The following is a 24144-nucleotide window of genomic DNA, read 5'->3' on the forward strand; positions in this document are numbered from 1 at the left end:
TTAATGAGGCACTAAGCTTTGCCACGCGACCAGCGCTGGCTTCATGAAAGAAGGTTCGGTTCATAAGAAATTGCAAGTGAATTTTAAATTAAAGAGACAGACTCTCATTATCTTTAATACCAGCTCTGAGACGGCTTCTCCTAGCTCCTGCCTCCAGCCACCTAATGCGGTGGCTAGGTTTACAGAAGAGACTAGCAAGAGAGGGAGAGCATGCCAGGGAGAGAGCTTTTATTGAGGAACAAAAAAATTCAAGGAAAAATCCCATCCAATGAAGATTAAGGGGGGCAGTATCCCAAGGTCAGGGGCAGCGACTGGGTCTTCAGGTGAGTGGCCAGACACGCCTCTGCACGGACAAGCCCTGGGACCTGGGAAAGGGTGGGGAAGGCTCTAACATAGCTGTGTCTAAGTGCCTCTCACCCAGCCAGGGAGGTGCCTCTCACCCAGCCAGGGAGGTAACTCAAATCACATGCGAGGATGGCAACTCAGAGTCTGTCTCTAAATCAAATACAAAAAAAGGCTAGGGTAGTGGCTCAATGGTTTAGTGCCCCTGAGTAAATGCCTGTTACTAAGTAAGTAAATAAATAAATAAATAAATTTACTTTTGTAGTCTTTTACTTTATCTGTAAGTTTTTTTTTTTTTTTTTACAGCTTAAACTTTTTTAAAAATTTATTTATTTATTGGTACTGGGGATTGAACTGAGGAGCATTTTACCACTGAGTTATTTCTCCAATCTTTTACTTTTTATTTTGAGATAGGGTCTCACTAAGTTGCTTAGGGCCTTGCTAAGTTGCCGAGACTGATCAGCACTTGGTACCCTCCTGCCTGATTTTCCCAAGTTGCTGAGATTACAGTCATGTGTCACCATGCCTGGATTTTGTTTGTTTGTTTATTTGTTGGCTTTCATTCTTAAAGAGACTTTTTATAATTTGGGTTAATAGTATGACCTTAGCAACTGGCATGACATTTACCAACCCTGATAGTAGTGTAACTTGGTTGAACTTTCATCATTGCTTAGTCTTTATCACTGCTGTTTATCACTGTTGCCAAAATTGCTGTTTCCTGTGAGGATGTGGTCAAACAAGGCATTGTGAACTACTAGGTCATGTGCTTAATGCCTGCTCCTTTTGATCTTTGTGATTGAGAGGACATTTCCACCGAAATATGGACACTTGCATGGGTACATTTACTAGACTTTAATAAAAGGCCAAGACCAAACCCACAGGATCATGAAGTTATAAAACCAATGGAGGTATTTTCAGAGCCTGCCTTTATGTATTAAACAACATTAACTATACAGAGAAAGTTAATGTTAATCTTTTCCTCCTGCTCTTCCTCCCTGCTCTGTTCTTAGTTGCTCTCATTATATCAAAGAAGACATTTGGCATTTGTTTTTTAGGGATAGGCTAGCTTCACTTAGCATAATCTGCTCTAATGCCATCCATTTCCCTGCAAATTCCATGATTTTGTCATTTTTTAGTGCAGAGTAATACTCCATTGTGTATAAATGCCACATTTTTTAATCCATTCATCTATTGAAGGGCATCTGGGTTGGTTCCACAGTCTAGCTATTGTGAATTGTGCTGCTATGAACATCGATGTGGCAGTATCCCTGTAGTACGCTCTTTTAAGGTCTTCAGGGAATAGTCCAAGAAGGGCAATAGCTGGGTCAAATAGTGGTTCCATTCCCAGCTTTCCCAGGAATCTCCATACTGCTTTCCAAATTGGCCACACCAATTTGCAGTCCCACCAGCAATGTACAAGAGTACCCCACATCCTTGCCAGCACTTGTTGTTTGACTTCATAATGGCTGCCAATCTTACTGGAGAAAGTTAAATATACTTTATAGGAATTGAGCTAGAACTTGACTCTAGTGGAAGTGGTAATTACATTAATTGAATCTAGAGATATCCCCCTTACAGAAAAAATGCTAAGTTTAAGTGCTATGTTAGTATTGGGGAAATTTTTAGTAACCTTATAAACAAAAAAAAAAAATTAACCTTGATAAGCCTGAAAGTTTGCAAAAATTGCCAAAATTGTTTTAATTAGGAGTCGCACTAAAATTTGCTTCTAGTTGAAGTTGTAATTTAGTGATTAATTTATCTTCAACCAGTGAATATTTCATACTTATATTAGAGGTTAAGAATAAAAACTTATATAGTATGTTAATAATGAGTATATTAGTATATAAATTTAGAGATTTGAGGAATCCAGTTTGGGGAGTTTGTGGAATTAATCACTTATGTAATGAAAAGTATGTTTCATGTGTATAAACATGGTATTCATGTTTAGGGGTGTATCATAAAATGGTCAACATAAATGAACTAACACCTTCTGGTTTATATTTGAATAAATAATATTCAGTTACAGTCAGCTACAAAGTTAATGACTGTGTCAAAGCTTCGATGGTTATGCTGGATCACAGCATCCCCAAATTTAAAAATCCCAAATGTATGACAGCGGTTACGGTGAATTTGAGCTAATTAGTCATCCATCCATCTAAGAGAAATGAGTGAGTGATCTTAGTTGTGATGGCCCTGAAGAAAGAACCAATGCCAGAAATAGTTTCGGTATAGAAAGCCCCAAATGTTATGGGCCTGGAGAGGAAAAGGGTGCTCTCTAAGAGGGTCATTGGTTTCATGGAGTATGACAGATTGAGAGACCCCCATTGGAGGTGATAAACATGTTGATAAGAATTGATTTGACTTAATTTGCAGGCATAATTAATAACATTGCCACATGTAATAATTAAAATGGACTATAATAATTATATAGAAAATGAGTATATGTGATTCAATAATGTGTTATGTACTTTTATATAAGCTTATGCATGGAGAGTATATCTTAATTTTCAATTAAGCATGCACAAAGTATGATTATACATATGTAGTAGCAGTACATTATTAGTGGGGTAAAGTATATAATGTTATAAAGCATGCTATACATAAAATTTAGAATTTATATTATAATTTATTAATACATAGTATTTTAAATGATTTATGTGCTTTATGTAGAAGAATGAAGAAATAGTTTTAGTAGAATTTCAGCTTTGGGTACTAATGGTGAGGCTGTAGGTTTGTTCCTTGATTGCCCTGGAGAGATTATGGCTCCATTTTTGGCTTACAAAACCAAAGTAAAAGACTCTTCCTCTTCATTTAAGGAACTTATTCTTGAATAGACTTGTGAATAGTATAAGAATGTTGCTATTAGTTGGGCACAGTGCTGCACACCTATGATCCCAGAGACTTGGGAGGCTGAGGCAGGAGAATTGCAAGTTCAAAGCCAGCCTAAGCAACTTAGTGAGACCCTGAGCAACTTAGCAAGAACTTATCTTAAAATAGAAACCTAAATATGGGACTGGAGACATGGCCATGATTAAGTGCCCCTGAGTTTCAATCCCAAGTTAAAAAAAAAAAGAATGAGGATAATAAGAAAATATAGATGTTATTTGTCTGATAATTGTAAAAGGATGTTCTATTGATTGACCTCTTATGCATTTAAGGGTTCATGTGGTAGTTCATTGGCTTAATGGATGGAATGTCATACTGATTGTCTGGATAGTTGGAGAATAATAACAATTGCTAAAATGAGGATTGACTACAAAGGATAATATACCTCTTAGTTTATTAGGGAATTAGAGACTGTTATGATTTGGATATGAGGTACCCCCTGAAAAGTTTATGTGGAAATTCAGGAATGTCAGAAGTACAATGATTAGATTTTTAAGAGCCATAACCTAATCAGTATATTAATCCATTTGGATCAATAATTTGAATGGATTAATGGGTTGTAAGTTAGGCAGGTAGGGTGTCTCTAGAGGAAATAGGTAATTAGGGGCTTGCCTTTGGGAATTGTCTTCTGTCTCTGGCTCTAGTTCTCTTCTTTACTTCCTGGCTGCCAGGAGCTGAGTAGCTTTCCTCTGCCACACCCTCTGCCACGCCCTTCCATCATAATGATCTACTTCACCTCAGGCCCAGAGCAATGGACTCAGCCAACCATGAACAGAATCTCTGAAACCATGAGCCAAAATAAACTTTTCCTCCTCTAAATTATTCTTGTCAGGTATTTTAGTCACAGTGACAAAAAGCTGACTAACACAGGAATGAATCATAAAATTGCATAAGCAAATAGGAAATATTATTCTGGTTTAATATGGTGAGGTGTGTTGAGGGGATTTGCAGGTGTATGTTATCTGGGTCTCCCAGAAGAGCAGGGGAAAATAAGACTCGTATTTCTACTATTAGGATTAGGAAAAGAAAGCCAAAAATATCTTTAATTGTACAGTAGGTGTAGAATAGAATTTTATCTGAGTCGGAAATTATTTCTGGTGGCTATTTTATCCTGTTTCATGTAGGAATAGAAGGTGAATTATCGCTAGACTTGAGATAATAAATGGAAAGAAGGATTGGAAAGCAAAGATCTTTGTTGAATGAAAGTCCTCTCAGATTCATTCTACCAGATTAGTATTAATGTAAGGAATAGCTGCAAGAAGATTAGTAATGACAGTTGCTCCTCAGAAAGATACTTGTTCTCATGGTAGTACATAACTTATAAATACTGTGGGTATAATTGCAAATTGTAGGATGATTCCAATATTTGAGGCTTCTAGAAAAGTATACGATCCATTATAGAGGCCTCTGCCTGTGTGTAAATATAAGCAGGCGAATAATATGAAGGCTCTGTTTGCATGAAGATATCCAGTACTTCCACTGTAATTTATGTTTCAACAGGTAAGAATGCAATTATTGTGTCTGATGCATAGTATGTAGCTAGGAATAACCCAGCAATGATTTGTAAAACTAGGCATGCTCCTAATAGCCCAAATCTCTCTGTACTGGATGGAATATTTGCTAGGTCTGGTAGGTCAATGATGAATGGTTAATAATTTTAATCATCGGATGGGTTTTTCAGATGTTGGTCACTAAAATTTCTGTAGTTGAAATACAATAGCGATTTTTCATGTGTTTAGTCATGGTTTAATTCCATGTAGAAATTTTATACTGTATTTTTATTAAGTATTATTTTTGCTCCAAGTTTGGTACGAATTTTTTTCAAAACCTTCACTTATGAATTGGGATTATTAGTAGTTGGATTGGTTATGAGATTGTATTCAATTTTGGTGGGTTGTTTTTAGTTTTGATGATGTTTATTTGATGATGTTTTTAGTTTTGATGATTTATTTAAGAGGAATAAATAGCTGTGGTGTTTGAATATACCATGGAAATAGTTACTGAAGAGTATCCTGAGACTTGGGGTCTAGTGCAGTAATTTGGGGTACATTAATTTTGGATTTTTCCAAGGAATTATTTATGATTATATGGATAATGAATTATGACGAAGTAGAAATTCTTGTTAATTCTAAGAATTTGGAGGATTGTTTTTGTGGGTGAAAAGGTAAATCATCTTTGTGAATTTTCCATAGATGTGGCTATGTTATACAGTTATGGAAGTTGATTAGTGGCTGTATGGATAGATTTTTGTTAGTAGTTTGTTATAATTAAAATCACTCATAGCTAGGAGGAGTGAGATTAAGACAGGGAAGAAATAAACTGGGCACAGTGGCACACTCCTGTGATTTCAGAGACTGAGGCAGGAGGATCGCAAGTTCAAAGCCAGCCTCAGCAACTTAGTTACACCCTGTCTCAAAATAAAAAATAAAAGAAGTGGCTGGTAATGTGACTCAGTGGTTTAGTACCCTTGGTATCAAAAAAAAAAAAAACACAAAGAAAAGAAAGAAAGAAAGAAAGAAAAAGAAATAGGTCAGTGGTGCTCACCTATAATCCTAGCTACCTGGAAGGTTGAGATAGGAGGATCTCAAGTTTGAGGCCAGCTTGGGCAATTTAGTGAGACCCTGTCTCAAAAGTATTACTACTACCACTGATGAAGTAAAGGGCTAAGGGAGTAAGTAGCTCAGTGTATGGTAGCACACCTATAGGTTGAATACCTTGTATGTCCCTCACTGCCTCCACCCAACACACACAAAGTAATGTAGTTTGACTAATCTCTTTAGGTCAGAAATAGTTGTCAAAACTGTTATTTGAAGATGGGGAATAATTTTCAAGGCTTTTTCTAATCAGATTAGATCTAAAAGAGGGTGGTGTATTTTGAGTTGCTGATAATTTTGTGAGTAGCAATAAGTGGTGAACATGGTTAGGAACAATTTTAAGAGCATTGAGAATTTACATTTATTTTTTATTTTTGGGGGGGGAGGGTACCAGGGATTGGACTCAGGGGCACTTGACCACCGAGCCACATCCCCAGCCCTATTTTGTATTTTATTTAGAGACAGGATTTCACTGAGTTGCTTAGCACCTCGCCATTGCTGAGGCTGGTTTTGAGCTTGTGATTCTCCTGCCTCAGCCACCAGCGCTGCTGGGATTATAGGTGTGCACCACCGTGCCCAGCTGAGACTTGAGAATTTAGAGGTGAGGAGTATAAACTTTAAAGTTAGGCATTGCTAGGTTGGTTCAATTGCTAAAGTGAAGCCTAAATTAGTTACAGCAAAGGCTGATATTTTTAGGTAAAATGGTACAGTTAATTGGGGCTTGTTTATAGGAATAAAATTATTAGAAATGAAAAATTCAGCAAAAGTGCTATCAATTACAAGATATTTGATTTAACTTACTGGGGCAGGAGCTCGTTCATGTTAACTAAATATAGAAATCAGGGTTGTCCTAAAAGTACAAGTAGAATGTTTGTGCCATAGACATATCTTAGGGAAATAGCAGTGAGGGTCATTAATAGGGATCAGGTGTTGCTTACAACATAGTTGAAGACTCAGTGATTAGATCTTTGGAATAAAAGCCTGTAAGGGTATACCTGTAAGTGCTAGGCTTTCAAAATTAATGAGGAAGTGAAAAATGGTATGTCTTTAAAGAGATCTATTTTTGGAATATCTTGTTTGTTGTTAAGGTTATGGATAATAGAACCTGAGCATACAAGTAGTATAGCTTTAAAAAATATTTGTGTGCAGTTATGGAGAAATGCTGTATGTGGTTGATTAATACCAATTATTAATCGTAGTTGACTTCAGGTAGAAAATGTGAGCTTTTTTATGTCATTCTGTTGAAGTGCAGGTGACTAGCATGGTAATAGTGCATATTTTATTAATGTTTGGATTGTTTTCTTATCTTTAATTAATGGGTAGAAGCAGGTTAAAAAAAATCCTGCTACTTCTGTAGTTCTGGAATGAAGTACAGCTGATAACCAGCATAGGCTCTTGCATTGCCAAGGGAAATAATAGGTGGAGGCAAAATTGGGCTGATTTACCAGTTGCTATAGTATTCATAGTCCAACTAGAAGAAGAAGATCAGGCTCATGGGTGAGTATATTTGTTGAAGTTCTAATGTATTTTTGAGTATATTTAAAATCTTGCTATGGACAGAATGAATCCAATATCTCCAATATAAAATACAAAATTGCTGAAAGAGCTGTTGTATTTGTATATATCTGTTTGGTCGTCTAATTTGGTGATGACCCAATTTGATTTCATGACTTGAATGAACAAACAAATTAAGAGTTGGAATTAGGCTAAAGATAAAAAGCATGAGACAAAGATTTTTATGTAAAGAGGGTAAGAATTATCTTTATAGTTATAATAGGTAATGTTAGAATAATAAATGACAGTATAATAGAATAAGTTTATTACTTCTATTTGGAGCTGCACTGATGTTTTGGTTCCTAAAGCCAACAAATTACTTCTATTCTTTAGGAAAGCCATATTATTTTACATGGAGACATGAGTTAACAGTTCTTGTATCTTTTCTCAGTAAATAAGGAGTTTTTTAGCTTCTATGGTTAGATTTACAATCTAATGTTATGTTTAAAGTATATTTATAGTATATGGCCCTAAAATAATTTTTGGATTAACTGATGGGGGGACACATAAAGATATTTTATTGTGAGGATGAAATATTGTTAATGTGATATGTAAAATTTCCATCTTGTGTTATAATTGTATATAGTGTGTATAATTCTGTAATAAACATGTTAAGTCCTGTTAGAATAATTTCGAGGTTAGAATGTAGATCAAGGATCAGGCTTCCAAAATTGTGGAGTTGCATATTAGTCCTAAAACATCCAAGCAAGCTGACAGCTGATTAGTTGAGCCTTTGTTTAGCAGACAAAACTCTAGCTTGGAGGGAACAAGATTCTGGGAATTCTTGAGTAGTCATGAGACCTCTGGACTATAGTAACAGCCAGAGTGAAGCTCAGGGACGGAATCCTTCCTACAACACACAGCTGTAGAAGACGATGATGAGGGCTGACCAGAGAGCCAACTCTGCATAGGCAGTGACTGACCATGAACTCACGTTAAGGTCAGGTCTCATCTTTCCTGCTGAGTGTTCTTATAATGACTCTCACTTGTTGTACTTCATAATTCTAGGTAAGCTGGGAGCAGTCTAGCTGAGTAGTTAAGAGCACAGGGCCTAGCTACACTCTCTGAATCTGGATACTAGAGCTTTGCACTATGATCTAGTTTCACAGAATCTACCTCATAGCTAAATTAAATGCCAAATATCTGGTACCCAGAGACATTTTATAATTATGTCATTGTAAGTTGTATTGAGGTGAAAATACTCAGCCATTCATAGGATTATGAAGAGCCATATTTGGGCTTGAACATCATGAATATTCTGGATTCAGACAAGAATCTGTAACTATATTTCCAAGGAGATAGACAACTGAAAGTTTCTCCTATATTCAGTTGAACATGGAGCAGATTATTTAGAGCAATCCCAGGAGTAACAAGTCACAGGTGTCTATTAAGTTTAATCTTCCCAGTCTCTTCCTTCTTTTCAGTAATTAAATCCTCATTTTTTAATATATATTTTTTAGTTGTAGGTGGACACAATACTTTATTATTTTTATGTGGTGCTGAGGATTGAACCCAGGGCCTAGCATATGTTAGGCAATCACTCTACTGCTGAGCCACAATCCCAGCCCCCAAATCCTCATTTTTATAGAGAATCCACTCTGTCAAGTGGGCACAAGATTCATGCCTAATCAATTACGTGACTGAATCAGAGGGATCATAATTCCTAAACTGAATCCGCTGGGGTCCTTCCCTAGTCTTATCCTGCCAAAGCTTATTGAGGCACATCAACTTTTTACTTCAGTTGTTGCTAAACTCCTGGGACTGAGTTTGGTTCAGAAACCATTAAGCAAGCGTGTGGTGACAGTTCATTTTGAGAATTAAGTCAAGCCTTGAGGGGCAAATTAGAGAAGGAAAGTAGACACAGAGCCCTAGTGATGTGGTGCTGGGTCCCTTCTCCTACTAGCTAAGTCCCTGGAGTCATTTGCCTCCCTGGACTTCATTGTTGTGTTAGCCTGCTTTGGGTTCTGTTCCTGCCATTAACTAAGACCTAACTAATAAAAAAATGAAAACAATGAGCATTAGAATTCACAGGTGCTGCTAAGAGAGATGGAAATAAGGTATACCACGGAAAAAAGGGCAAAAGCAACCCCAAAGAAGGGGTTATATTGAAAAAACAGCAAAGGTGATGACTTTCATTTAGCACAGAATTATGTGATAGAAAAAAAAAAAAAGTTTGCTTTTTGCAGTGCTGGGAGTTGAATCCAGTGTCTTGCACATGTAAAGCAGGCAATCTACCACCAAGACATACCACCAACAATAAAGTATGTTTGAACATGCTTTCCAGTTGATTCTGATATACACTAGTGTTTGAAAACCTTGTTCTAATCGATGTTTTAATACATAACACACCTGTGCTTCCTTACCATCACTTTAAAAAAAAAACACGATAAATTTATGTCAACAATGCTAACCTCACAGGTGCATAGAAAGTAAACAAGGGATTACCTTCACTGACAAAAAAAAAAAAACAGAAAAATAGACTATTTTTAAGATACAGGTTATAGTTCTGAGATTAGGACATGTAGCTAATAAAAGATACTGATTGGGCCAACAGTTTTTAAAAATTCAAGAGAAAACAGTGACTTCAATTCTTCAATTTGCTGTTCCCCAAAAGGAAATTTGCCTGAGACTTTTATTTAAAGACAAATGTTTTTTACAATCCACGAATCTCTTCTTGGAGCATACCTTTCCATCCCCTGCCACCAGCCTTCTCCCTCATTCCTAACATATTTTAGGAACTCAAAGCATTTTCATGGTTTAAGCAAAACTATCAGACTTAATCTGAAGCTTACTCTTTACTCAGAAAAACTCCTATGGATTGTTGCTTTCTAAGTTATGAGTACTTCTTTTAAAAATCCTTTACTTTTCATACACCTGTAAGTTTAGAAGTGTTGATGTAAATTTCACATGGTTTAATTGGAGCTTAATTTTAAAATTTAAGAACACAGGTAGTTAAAACTTACACTAGTTACATGCTATTATATGTACCTATGTAAATATGAATTGCCTGTGTAATTTAAGACTATCTTTTTTAGGTATTATTTGATATTAAAGATCTGAATATAAAGTTACTTTATAAATTGCTTTTCTTTAACTCTTCTAGGACAAAAATCTCAATTCTCCATCATTTCAGCAGTATTCTATAAAATTCTGATAAGTACTGAGTCAAGTTTTTATATCCAGTATCCATGGATCACTGACTCTATTTCTGGATTTAAAAATGTAAGTTTATTTTCACTTTGGCTCTGGGTAGAATATATTGGCAATTGTACTCATATATCAATTGTGTAAAAAACTATATGCTGACACAATATTTTTGGGGGGCTGGGGTTGTGGCTCAGAGGTAGAGAGCTTGCCTAGGATGCATGAAGCACTGGGTTCGATCATCAGCACCACATAAAATAAAAAAATAAATATATTATGTCCACCTATAACTAAAAAATAAATATTAAAAAAAGATTATCTTGAAGGAATGAATGGGTTATTGATCTGTAAGGAACACAGCTAGAGATAAGGCCACACATTCAGAGGCACTCACATTTTTCCTACAAGTTTCTAATCCTTTGTCTAACATAAAAATCAAGTTAGACATAAGGAGTGGGGAATAGGCTGAAGTTCTAAAGCTAGCATTTAATAGACTACCACACTTTTGAAATGGGTCTGTGACCACTGCTACCAAATCTATAGAAGGCAATCAGCTAGATATTTGAGTACTCTCCCCCGACCCCAATATTAAACTGGTTAACACAACAACATGTTTTATATATTTACAATCTGAACTAAACTAAATCAAACTTCCTACTGAGTGTATTCCAGGACTTGTACTATCTTTACCCAAAGAGCTAAATATTACTATCTATTTCTTTTGACTCTACAAATATACTGTTAGTACAAAAACAGGGGGGAAAATAATTTTTTCTTCATAGTGAATGAATAACAAAAGCCTGTTGGCTCCAAGATGTATTCCTGTTTTGAAAATTGTTGGATGATCTGAAATTAGTAAATGTAAAATTCACAGTGGCCTTTGAATTCTTTCAGGTTCCCATAAAAGGGAGTAAACTGGCCTGAATAGAAGCTTATTTATTAAGAACAAAGATCATACAGTGGACTTTACGTTTGGTTTCACATCTCTTAGGGCAGTCTGTAACCCATCTATATGTGCTGTTATTTGCACTACTTGAGCACCGACTTGCTGGGCAGATTGGGATAGATTACCCAATCATCTAACATAGATCAGGCAGCAGTGAAAGCATACTGGAAAAGCCCTGGAAATTAGGTCTGGGTTCTAGGCAAATATCCTTTGCTGATTTACCATGGCCTAGGGAAACTTCCTAAATTTCTCCAACCTGCTTTCTCCAGAGTAAAAGATGAATAACTATTCTGCATATGTAACATAATTATTGAAGGGTTCAAATGAAAAAGGGAAAATCAGCTTAGCAAAGAAATCTTAGGAAAAAAAGAATGAGATTAAATTCAAGGGCTCTGAATCCCTTTTAATCTTTTCGTTCCTCATTCATAAATGAGGGATTTGGCCCCAAAGCAGAATTAGAAAAGCTAAGTCATTTTTTTAAAAAAATCATAATATTACTGTACTGAAAACAATTCAGTCACAGTATCAATACTGATTATTCCACAGGTATAAGGAGAGAGAATGAACACAAAAAACTTTTCCAAGGCATGAATAATAAGGTAAAAATCATTTAAAAAAATTCAGATATTAATGAAATAAGATGAAATCAAAGCTGGCAGAGATTTATAAAACTGGTAAAAATACAAGAGTAGACTTTAAATAGTTTTAATGAATCCACTTCCTTTATTGCAGTAACCTCTTTACAAAGCAGCACTGCAATACTCAAGGTTAAAACATTAGAAAAGCATTTGTGTGACAGTTATAGTACAGTGTTATCAAAATATTACATTTTTAAACTTAGTAGATAATCATCCACCAGAGATCAAATCTTTAAATTATTTATTTCCATAGTCTTAAAAAACATGTAATGTCAGAAAGCAATATAAAAAGGATGTAAAAGGAAATCTAAAATACAAAGGAAACAATGTAACAAATAAATATTTGATTTTAATTAACTGTTAATAAATCAGCTTAACACCAACATTCTCTCTAAACCCATTGCATTCTTACCTATGGGAATAATTAATTCCAATGCCCCTGTGTAATTATCACCAATGATTAGACTAAAAAAAAATTTTGGCATTCAAATAATCAAAATCAGCATGAATAAAGTAAAACAGTGTCAACACTAGTGAGCATCTCAAGAATTGCAAAAAAATTTTTGAGCACTACAATAATTTTTGAAAGTTTTTGACCTGGTGTCTAGTGTTAAGTAAAAGTAATGATTTTTTTTTTTTAAGTGAAAAGCTTCTTACATTATTTCACAGACAATATTACCCTCCCCACATTATGCATATTTAGATATATTTTATGTACTTTATACACACATGTATGATGCATGACATTTGGTTCCTGTAGTACAGAGCACAATGTTGTTTTCCTGAATGGGAAAAACAAAAACAAAACAAAACAAAACAAAATAAGTGTACCTGTGCATATTTCAAATTAGCAGCACTCAGGCCATGCCCTATTATCCACTTAAAAAGTTCACACATGATATTATTTACTGAACAAAGTGACATTTCTACTGTTTCCCCCCAACACTGCAAAACCTGCAATAAATTAAACAATGCTGGGAGTTATAATGTAGGAAATAATTTTTAGAAAATTGATTACCTCCTTTTCTTAATATTCTGAATTTAAATTATCAGAGTTCCAATTTTTATTAATTCAGTTCATACTCATGCAGCAAAAATACTGCAGCACTGAAAATAATTTTATAGATTTCTAACAAGATTCACAAGAACCTGCATAAATTCCCCACCACTGAAACTCAACAATGAACCCACTGAAAAGTACTTTAGATGAAATGTTCACCATTTTCTAACTGGATGATAGTTGTGTGAAGTTACACTATGCCCTTCAAATGATCAGCTTTGTTCTCTATGAAACCTGTAATCTGTCAATTTGATTTTGAACATGTTTACTAAAACCAAAAAAGTTTAATACAATGAATCTTGATCACTTTAAAATGCAAAACACCAGCAATACAAATTTCATTACATATACACATATGTATCTGTGTATGCATATACATATACACACACACATACAGATATGTAGACATAAATCCCTTGAAATGTTTTTAGGAAATCCTTCCTTGAATAAAAAAACAAAAACAAAAATAAAAAACCTTCACATTAATAACTATTTATAAAGCTTTTAGTAACAGTACATATGCACTGTCAAATTGTACTAGTAGACTATGATGTCAAGAGACATTTCAAACGCACAAACTGGCAGTTTTTCTTAACACAAAAGTTTTAAAGTATTAAGAATGGATTAAATTTTAATGTTCAGAATAATCTGTTCAAACCTGAGTGTATTAAGACTAAGTGTACTTGACAATCAAATGAATTAAGCCTAAAAACATTTCACTAATAAACCAGTGGTCCATTTAACCATTTGGTGAAACATTATTTTAATGGATTTATAAAGGATGATACAGTATAGTAAAATTCCATAGTGTTTATTGAAATATTCTATTAAATGACATTGTTTTGTCTAAATTTCCTCCAGAAAAATCTGTAAGCATTTCTTAAAAGTCCCTCAAATTTGAGAGAAATTTTAAATTAGGACAGATCTCTCTTAAATACAAATGATCTTGAGGATTTTTATTTAAAGAATAACATGTGAATTTTCATCATGGTATATAGAAGTACTGGGTAAATCTTCAACCTTTTAAGGTTAAAAAAAAACACAAAACAGTCAATTGGGAATTAAAGAAGGTATTTTGAGCCTTTTCCCCTAGCTCTACATTTATATATATTCTCATAAATCTAACACTGAGGTTTACTTTTTGGTTATTGACCCCACTTTTTTCCCATTTTTCATTAGCCTGCCCTAATTCTCACATTTAATATCTAACAGATACTTTTACAAAAGTAATAGAAAACATACAGTACTCAACATTAATTGGTCAATGGAAGATGAAAAGCAGTGTCCATTTTGTTTTACTGTGAGACTAGAAATAAAATAATATCCAAAGGCAAAGTTTGACATTCTATAAATTTATAAAAGAGGATATATATGGATGAAATTTGGTTAATTTCAGAAGGCACCTCAAGGCTAAAGGCTTTTTGTAACTCCTTTCATCAATCAAAAAATAACACACTTTTATTGCTATTCAAGTAGCAAGGGAAAACTTTACTTTCATATGAACTTCAGTCCAACAAGAATCATCATTAAGATTGAGATACAGAATTGACTACAACTGAAGTCTCCATACACTTATCACTGGAGCAACTTTCCTGTGTGCTTTCAAATTAATGAAATAGTGAAAGAAAAGTCACAGTTTGCCATTGTGATGTTAATGTGTCATTGAAGATTTCAGTCACTTCACTAGGCACTGAAGTACCATTCTGGGAGCAGTCCATTGTGTAGAACACTTAAGAATAGAAGGTAAGGACACTCTGATGATTCCCACGAACTAGGAGGATTGGTGGGAGGTCCTTTGACAGAGCTTCTAACCATGCCATGTAGAGGGCGCTAGACACAGCACCTTTACGAGCAACTGGGAGACTCCTGGGATCAAAAAGAAAGAGGATGTTGAGTGATGCTTTTAAATTGAGGAGAAAATGTAACAAATGTTATAAATTAACAATACTACAGTAACTAGAGCTGGGTATGATGGTGCACACCTGTAATCTCAGTGACAATGAAGACTAGGCAAAAAGATGGCAAGTTCGAGGCCAGTCTTAGCAATTTAGGGAGTCCCTAAGCAACTTAGGAAGAACCTGTCTCAAAATAAAAACTAAAAAGGGCTGAGAGGTGTGGCTTAGGGATTAAGTCCCTCTGGATTCAATTCCCAGTACCAAATTGTAGAAATTACTACAATTACAGAATAATTCTGAGTACAGGGAAATTCTGTACAGGGAATATCAACTACAATGTTTTCATGTCACTATTCTCATGTTTTCAGGTTTCAACAAAAGATTTTAAAATATCTATTCATAAGGATAGGGAATAATGATTTGCAGAAACTACTACTATTACTACTACTGATACTACTACTACTACTACTACTACTACTACTATTACATATAAACTGACTCTGAATCTCAAATTTACCCCTTTTTTAAAATAAGGATAACATTATTTTAGGAGAAATAGATGTTTCTATCAGAATTTAGAAAATGGAAGTTACTTATAAATAAAATTTAAACATCATTAATGCTACATATTTTTAACACGAGTTTTAATTTCTATTTATAGACTATATAGTAATGACCAGTTGACTTGTTTTTCTCTAAATTTCTGTTTTAGCATCCTCCAGTATAGTATTTGATCATCATCATCAAAACCCAAACTTAATGGAATAATAAGTGTTACTTATTAATCAAACTAACATTCCTTTGGTACTACTTCATTTCATTTGGCATGATTTTTCCTTATGTCTACCCTCCCAGGTTCTAAGACTAAGAAAATTCGGGTTCATTGTGATATCTCACTAACCTATTGCAGCAGAGAAATCAAAGTAAGCATTAGCAGCTCTATTCAATGCAAAACAATGTGTCCATATGTAAAGTTTGTGTGTGAGATTTGTGGGTTTGGACAGGAACCACTATTCCAATTTAATCCTTAAAACAGTATGAAGTTATTTTCACAAGGAAGCTGTCTAGGTTCAAATTTTAGTGTGGGGCCATTCTATCCCAACATGTGTAATGGCTAGGCTATAGTGTTTTCAAAACTAAAGAATTTTGAAAGAAAAAATTCTAGTTCTTCATGGTGGCACACAGGTGTAATCCCAGTGACTCAGAGGCTGACACAGGGGGATCATAAATTTAAAGCCAGCCTCAGCAATGGTGAGGAGCTAAGTAACTCAGTGAGACCCTGTCTCTATATAAAATATAAAAACAGAGGTGGGGATATGGCTCAGTGGTTGAGTGCCCCCGAGTTCAATTCCTGGTATCCCCTGCCCCCCCCAAAAAAAAATCCAGACTAGCTTATTATGATAAAGAATTACTTAAGATTTACATAAACTGAAATAAGGTTTTTGTCTTTTCTCTGAATTTAAATGATTTCTCAATTAAAACAAAGAATATTTAAAAGTTTGTTTTTCCTTTGTATAACTAGTATGTCTTTACAGAGCACTAAAAGTGCTTTTAATAGAAATTAATCAAATACATTATCATAAAATGTACAGCTAAGGAAATCTTAATACAAATACTACTTACATGACAATAATGTTAGCTGTGCTTGAATGTTCCTTTAATAGTTCATTTAACCTGATCTGCCGGTATGTCTGAAATGAAACAGGACAATCTAGCATAGTTTATAAAGTAATAAGAAAACAAAAACAAACCAAAGTGAACCATGGAGTGATAAAAATATCTTTTCCCTGTTTAGAAACAAAATTGATGCCTCCCACTATTCACACATAAATCCACTTAGATTTAATTTACACAACTGGTTTATCTCATATCAAAATGTAGGCCTTTATATTTATGTTTTAAGCATTTTTTTAAATCACATGCAAAATTAATGAAGGAAAACAGAAGAGAAAGAATACCTTGGTCTTATAAAGCTCAAGCTCATTGTCTGTTATTCGCCATGGTTCATCTTCTTTCATTTTATCTGCAATATCTTGTTCTTTATCATCCTCATGAAGTCTGTATGGCTCAATCATTTCATCAAAAGCTACAATGCTTAAGAGAAAAGAATTTTAAATTACAGAAAAATCTTAAACAGTAAATTATAACTTGTGAAGTTGGTGTTTATTTTTATGCTTCCCTCCATACCCCAACTATATTGATAGATAATTTATTTAGAAAATAGTTTTTGTCTCTAAAACTACACTGACAATAATAAAACTGCAGCTAAAGCTAATCTTTTGTCCCTGTGCCCGTGCTGCAACCTAAAATTCTACCACAGTAGCTGAAATGATTGTTTTGACTTAGAAGACAAATTGTTTTACTACTCTGCTCAAAACACCAAGGCTTTCCCAAGTACCAATGAATACAAGTAGTGTTAGAAAACATAGTAGAACATTCTGAAGGGAGGAAAGGGTAGATAGTAAAAATTTAAGAATTTCTAGATCCAATGATACTTAGTACGGCAAAAGACAGTGAAAGACTATGAATGACATTTTAATAACTCATGAATATAAAAAATACTTTTCAGTATCAAATCTGGTGTATATTATTCTGTAAGAGGAAGCAATCTCTCCCTCATTAAAACCTATTTAAAATGAAATCTTTATACCAGCTTCATCATTTATTCAACATTTATCTAAGAATAATCTGGTGAAATAAACACAATCTTTATAACAACCTCTCTATATATCATTTCTAGGCAGAATATCCCAAGAATAGAAATTTTCTGTGCTAGAATTTTGAATCAACTATTATAAGCAAATCGTTAGATTCTCCTATTTAGCAAAAATACTAAACAGTGAAAACTAATAGGTATGAAGAGTGGGCACAAAATTGTTAAATGTGGGCAGGAAAAATGGAAATTTAAAGAACCACCTGGACTTTCTACGGCACTAACAATTTTCAGAAAGCATATAAAGCAGTAATTGAAATCCTCTCTGAAAACTGAAAATTCTAAGATGTTACTTCAACATCTACTCTTGGCATGCCAACTACCAGTTTGCTTTACATATAACTAACAGCAGGGAAAAATACTCAAATATATCAACTACATAAATAATTCAAGTTGAATTATTTGTGTAGTTGATACATAAAAAGACTGGATGTTTGTACAGATTAATTTATCCAATAACTTACTTTTCTTTCTTTGGTTTGGTATTGATATCACCTAGGACCATGATATCGGAGAAGTCTATTCGGAACTTGCTGAGCAAAGTAGCCATCCTAGAACAAAAATGAATAGCATTCAGATATGTTAAGGATGTATATGTACTTTTAGTCTACATAGGGCTGAATTTATATTTGAACAGTATGACTTATAGAAGTTTTTCCGGTGGGTTTTTTTTTTTTAAAAAAACAACAACGACAACAACACAACAACAAAAACTCATCTAGCTGGGTGCAATAGCACACACCTAATAATCCCAATGGCTTGGAAGGCTGAGGCAAGATGATCGCTAGTTTGAGAGCAGCCTCAGCAACTAAGCGAGATCTTGTCTCAAAAAATAAAAACAGCAGGGATGTGGCTCAGTGGTTAAGCACCCTTGGGTTCACTCTCTAGTATCACTCCCCAAATCTGAATTAATTCATATTATTCACCCCCCAAAAAAGATATCTAAATTGCCTGAGTAGAGCCTACTGTTGTTATTTTTTAAAAAACTTTCTCTTATTCTCTTTTTAGGACCTAAATATTAGGTGGACAGAGAAAAACATTAATAATGAAATCTGAATGGCAACTATTTTTTAAATGGTTAATTTTAGTTTAATTATATCAGTATATAGATTTAAGTAAAAAGTAGTGAACAGTTTAACAAGATCTTATGTCTAATAAAATAACAGTTTTAAAAATTAGGTTGAGATATTAGAAAACTGATGAGCTACAAGTTTAAGTAATAAATTCATTAACAGCATTTCTTGCATAATTCACCGTTTGAAATAAAGAAATACCTCACTGGATTTTGGTATTTCCTAAGTGCCTACTATTATACTATGTGCTAAATATTATAGGATCCACAAAACTCAAATTTAAGAAAATAAATATAAGCTGGAAAGTGATAAGCAGTATCAAGTGTACAGTGATTCAGGAAGAAAGCATAATAAGTTCCTACATTCTGAAGAACTGAACTGGGTTTTGAAGAATGGAGTAGTAAACAGAGAAAGGTAGTGGAAACAAGTGAAGAGCTATTTATAGTAGAGAAGTGACGGTAAGCAAAGCAGTAAAAGCTTAAAATCACAAATATGTCTGGCAAATGTGCAAGTGTACATCAAAGTACAGGGCCTATATGGAGGAATGGGAGGTAAGGACAAAAAAGAAACAATGGGCAGATCTCAAGGGCCTTGAATACCATGTTAAGATAATTATATATACTATGTTAGTTTATGGAAAAATTGTTAAAATATATTGGGTAGAGGAATCAGATGGTCAAAATTTTGCTTTCTACATAAACCTGGATGCTATGTGTGCTAAATATAGGAGAAAGGTTAACACAAAGGTACTAGAGTGCAGGAGAGAAGCAGTGAAACCAGAACCAGAACTATGGCAGTGCAGACAGAAGCAAATGAGTGATACTGGCAGTCTGCATTTATTGTCTAGAAGTCTACAAAATATATCCCATATAGGAATAAGTAAATTTTGTGTACTTGTAACCCTGATTAAAAGAAAAAATAAGCTATTTAACACCTTAATGTTGCAACTATTTAATAAAGACCTTCTAAAATGCTAATTTGTTTAAAAAATACCACATCTAAGTAAAATTAAGCGTTTATAACTTAAATATGAAGGTCAAATTAAAGAGAATGAAATTTTAAATACTAGATTTTTAGGGACTGGGGATGTGGCTCAAGGGGTAGCGTGCTGGCCTGGCATGCGTGCGGCCCGGCCCGGGTTCGATCTTCAGCACCACATACAAAAAACCAAAGATGTTGTGTCCGCCGAAAACTACTAGATTTTTAGCTTCAGTATAACAGCAATATTATGGATATGTTCTGGAATGTCTAATTTTTTATCCTATCAACTCTAACCTTATCAATTGTGGTAATGAGGTACTATTAGAATAATTTCTTTTAATTTAAAATAAACTTACGCTCTCCGGTCATGGTCTATTCTGTTTATTTTTCCACCAATGAATACTCTGATCTTACAGTCTTTCCACTTTTTCTTGGTTGTCAGAAGATAAGGTATCAATAAGGTCAAACCTGAATTATAAAAAATAACATCACTTACTAAATGCTAATTTCTCAAAAACTTGTTAATACAACTTATTTTCTAAAGGGATTTTTATTCTCTTTTGAGTTGTATTTACTACCACTCAATGTAAAACAAAATACTTCCTCTGTCCTTCTTTGATAATTCAATCAAAAAGCCATTAGGGAGGTCTCAGCAAGAAAGGAGGCCCAGCACTCATAGCTCTTTGAGTAAGGCAATCCAATGGGACAGTAGCTTGGCAGTCAGAAAAATGGTCACATTCAGAAGGACCGAGGAATGAATATATTCATTAACCCTAATGGGACCCAGGATTCATACAGAAATGAGAAATAAAGGATATGCTGGATTGGAGTTGGTTTTCAATCTCTACTTATACATACACAAATAAATTTTAAAAAAAACCTATATACTTCCAGCTCTTTCCACTGAGAGGGCCTGGGAGCAGTGACACCCTCACAGCCACAGGTATCTAATGCCCTTATTTTTTCTAAATACTATTTTCCACTCCAAGAAACCAGAGATCCTTGGAGGTCCCATCTGTGGCTAGTATAGGGAATGTACAAAACTATAAAATTGAACCTGGAACATCATCTTATATCAGAAAGTGACTCCATGAATGCTGGGGCAGAACAAATGGCACAGAAATTAGTCTAAGAGAGCTCCTGCTGGCTAAATATGAAAATAATAAATTTTATCCCGTTTAATAAAATAAGAAATCAATTAACCCACATTGATAGAAATTAAAAAAGCTCATCCTTCAAGTAAAATGCCAACTAATAAACAAGGAAGAAATATGTAATTGGAAAATCGTCATTTGGCAATCACAACAAAAATAACAAAAAAAAAATGAGAAAAATACGTGATAGCTAAAAATACTGGTAAAGGCGACACAGTCTCAGAGTAACCCTCTAATATCTGCCATTATAAAGCAGGGGGCAATTTTCCAGTGGATAAACCTGGTGGGAAACACTTTACTCAATGGTCAAAGTTCATTGCACCAGTGATGGGATAAATCAGTATCATATGAGATGTAGTCAGAAGAACAATGGAGCCAGAAGAACAGAGTATCAAATCTGTGATATTTCTGCCAACATATAACTTCATACTAATTTTGAGGAAATATCAAATAGCATTCTAAACTGAATGGCATTATACAAAATGGCCTAATATTAAAATAAATGTTAAGGTCATGAGGCTCAAGGAGGTACTGAGCACTTCTATAATGAAGAGACAAGACAACTAAGCCTGATTCTGAAATTAATCCTTTTGTTGTGTGAGAATGTTGGCAAAACTTGAGTGGGTGAAAAGTACATGCCATTTCTTGGTACTATCTTCTATCTTCAGTAAATTTTAAACGTTTAAAAAATATATTAATGATCTTACCTCCATCATCGAAAAGCCACCAGACATCAATAGTATTCTTTCCTTGTTTTTTCTGAAATTGTGTACTAGCTTCAAGCAGCTTTTGGTCAGCCACATTTAAAGGTGCAATAGGGCCTTTGGATTCTAAAGGATTAACGGTAAAAAAAAAAAAAGTGTAAGGAAAGTAAATAAAGTTTCTTTAGGTGAATTCCTATAATTTCCTTTTTTATAATCAAATAATGCAGATAGGGAATATATATGGTATTTATATCAGTTATTTATAATTTAAATATAATTAAAAATGGCTACGAATAAGTACTTTCTTTTAAAAATAACTCATCCAACTTTGCTTGTCTAATTTCTAATATTTTGAAGCATTCTGATGAATGTAAGAGAATCATAAGTATCAATCAAAATATACTTGAGTGATAGATTTTTTTTTGTGTGTGTTTTCTGGAAAACTATTTCAGGCTAACTGGACAAATCAAGTTTATACCTGTTCTGTGAAAATATTTCTTCTGTAATCAGGTAACTGAGTAATTTAAGGTCAAATTTTTTAAAAAAATAGAAATTATCTGTAACATAAATGACAGAGGGAGTTGAAGACATACCAATACAATCTTACAATTATCAGAATGAAACCTTAGTCTTAGGAAAATCCCTGATCTTTGATCTTTTGTCCTCTTTAATATATGAAGCCCAGTTCTAAGGAACATCATATCTTTCTCTGTACCACACAAAGGGGTAGGAATTCCTTGGAAGGGCACCCATCTGCAATAGGTTTATAGGACAAGAAACCAAAATAGTTCCCATTTTCTTTCCAGGAATTAAAAAAAAATAATAAATCAGTATTGGCTCAGTGAACAAGCAGATGACTATTATGAAACTCCTATACTAAATTTTTAAAAGCAGAAATCCAGAAGAGGAAATCTGATCACTTCTGAAAAATGTCTGTCACTCACTTTTCATGCTGCCATGATGTATGCAAACATGACAAATGATTCTGCATGATGAAATATGGCTACCAAACCACACTGCTCCATAACTCTCACCTCTATCTCCTCCTCATAAAATTCATGTATGTTGATATGACTGTATCTCCCAAACGCAGCACGACTGTGAGAAATATTGTAATTTTTAAAATGAAAAATATATTAGTATCAAAATTTAGGACCTGGTTGGGTACAACTGATGGTAAAGAATGCAAGCGATACCATTTCAGTGTCCCTACATACCATCTAAACCATGCAGTTTAAAGAAAAAAAATACTGACTTTTTAGGTTTCAGTATTTTAGAAATGCTGAAATTATTTAAATTCTTATAATGATAAAAACTTATCTGTAATATTTCACCTTGTCCCAAAAAGATTTAACTCTTTAGTTGGACCAATCATAACTTCTAATCTGTGTTTAATAGATATCTGTAACATCACCTCACTATGGAAATAAAAGATAATGTTAAAAAAAAAAACAGAAAATAATAAGGTTGGAGTTAAAGAGTTAACAGTATGAAAAAAAGGGATTAAAATAAAATGATGAAAAATGCCTGCCTTTTTTCAACAGTGGTTGAGTTGGAGTCTTGCCATCCTCTTCCTCATCTAGATTATGTTTAAAAAACACAAAATATTAAGTTAATTGCTTTTATATCAATAAAATATAAATAGAGCACATTTTAAACAAAACAGTATGAAGCAACAGTCCATGAAAAATGATCAAGACTGAAGATTAGTATTTTCTACACTAGTGTTCAGGTTTTTAATATGCCAACGTATCTTGGACCCTACAGGGCAAATGATTAACACTCACCCTGAAATTTTATTCCTGCAAGTTTATCCAAAAAACCTTCAGCAGAATTTTTAAGCTTTTACGTTTGCAATCAGTTGAGAAGGTATAAAACTATAGCTTGTAGAGTAGAAATAAGATATTACCAAATTGGTTTGCAGATAATACATTTTAAATATGTCACTGCACAACTGTGCAAATGACTAAAAAGCAATTTTAGAAATATCTGATATTTCGTATATGTAAAAGTTAATCACTATTTGAAATATTAAGAAATTTGAGCAGTGGCAGGGGTCTTTGCTTTATATAAATGCTAAGTTATATAAGAATGGCTTTCTTCAAATAAATGTACATATAAATGCATGTACATGTGCATGTATTCATCCATTTATATTTAAGTATTCACCAGATTTCCCCCACCCTGGGGTTAGTTTTGCTAACCCCACGTTTCTTCTAAATGTAAGCTTGTATTATTTGCTTGTTTAAGGCACATAAAATTTTGGACTTGGGCAGATAAGAGTATAGTGCACTGGGCTCTTGAGTTAGACTTCCAGGATTCCAGTATTACCTCTACTCCTTTCCTAGCTGTATGAGTTTGAGCTGATTACATAACTCTTTGCTTTCATCATTTGTAGAAAGAGTTAGCAGCACCTACCTCTTAAGTTGTTACATTGCAAGTACTGATGCAATGAGCTCA

The 24144-nt window shown here is 34.0% G+C and overlaps 1 protein-coding gene across 2 annotated transcripts in view; it reads right to left on the minus strand.

Moving 5' to 3' along the window:
- Nucleotides 1-12184: 12184 nt before the first annotated feature.
- Nucleotides 12185-24144, minus strand: part of Slc12a2 (solute carrier family 12 member 2) — a 91552-nt gene continuing 79592 nt past the window's right edge. Inside the window, exons 21-27 of one of the 2 annotated variants that reach the window (XM_077801157.1) lie at nucleotides 23216-23263; nucleotides 21688-21810; nucleotides 20183-20294; nucleotides 18237-18323; nucleotides 17018-17153; nucleotides 16683-16750; nucleotides 12185-15030 (exon numbers count right to left, since the gene is read on the minus strand). In XM_077801157.1, coding sequence (XP_077657283.1) covers nucleotides 14895-15030; nucleotides 16683-16750; nucleotides 17018-17153; nucleotides 18237-18323; nucleotides 20183-20294; nucleotides 21688-21810; nucleotides 23216-23263 — 710 coding nt within the window. In that variant the 3' untranslated portion in view covers nucleotides 12185-14894. The remainder of the gene's footprint in view (nucleotides 15031-16682; nucleotides 16751-17017; nucleotides 17154-18236; nucleotides 18324-20182; nucleotides 20295-21687; nucleotides 21811-23215; nucleotides 23264-24144) is intronic. The other variant, XM_077801159.1, reaches the window with a different exon arrangement.

This window comes from Urocitellus parryii, chromosome 1 (genome assembly GCF_045843805.1).
Source record: "Urocitellus parryii isolate mUroPar1 chromosome 1, mUroPar1.hap1, whole genome shotgun sequence".
Taxonomy (NCBI): domain Eukaryota; kingdom Metazoa; phylum Chordata; class Mammalia; order Rodentia; family Sciuridae; genus Urocitellus; species Urocitellus parryii.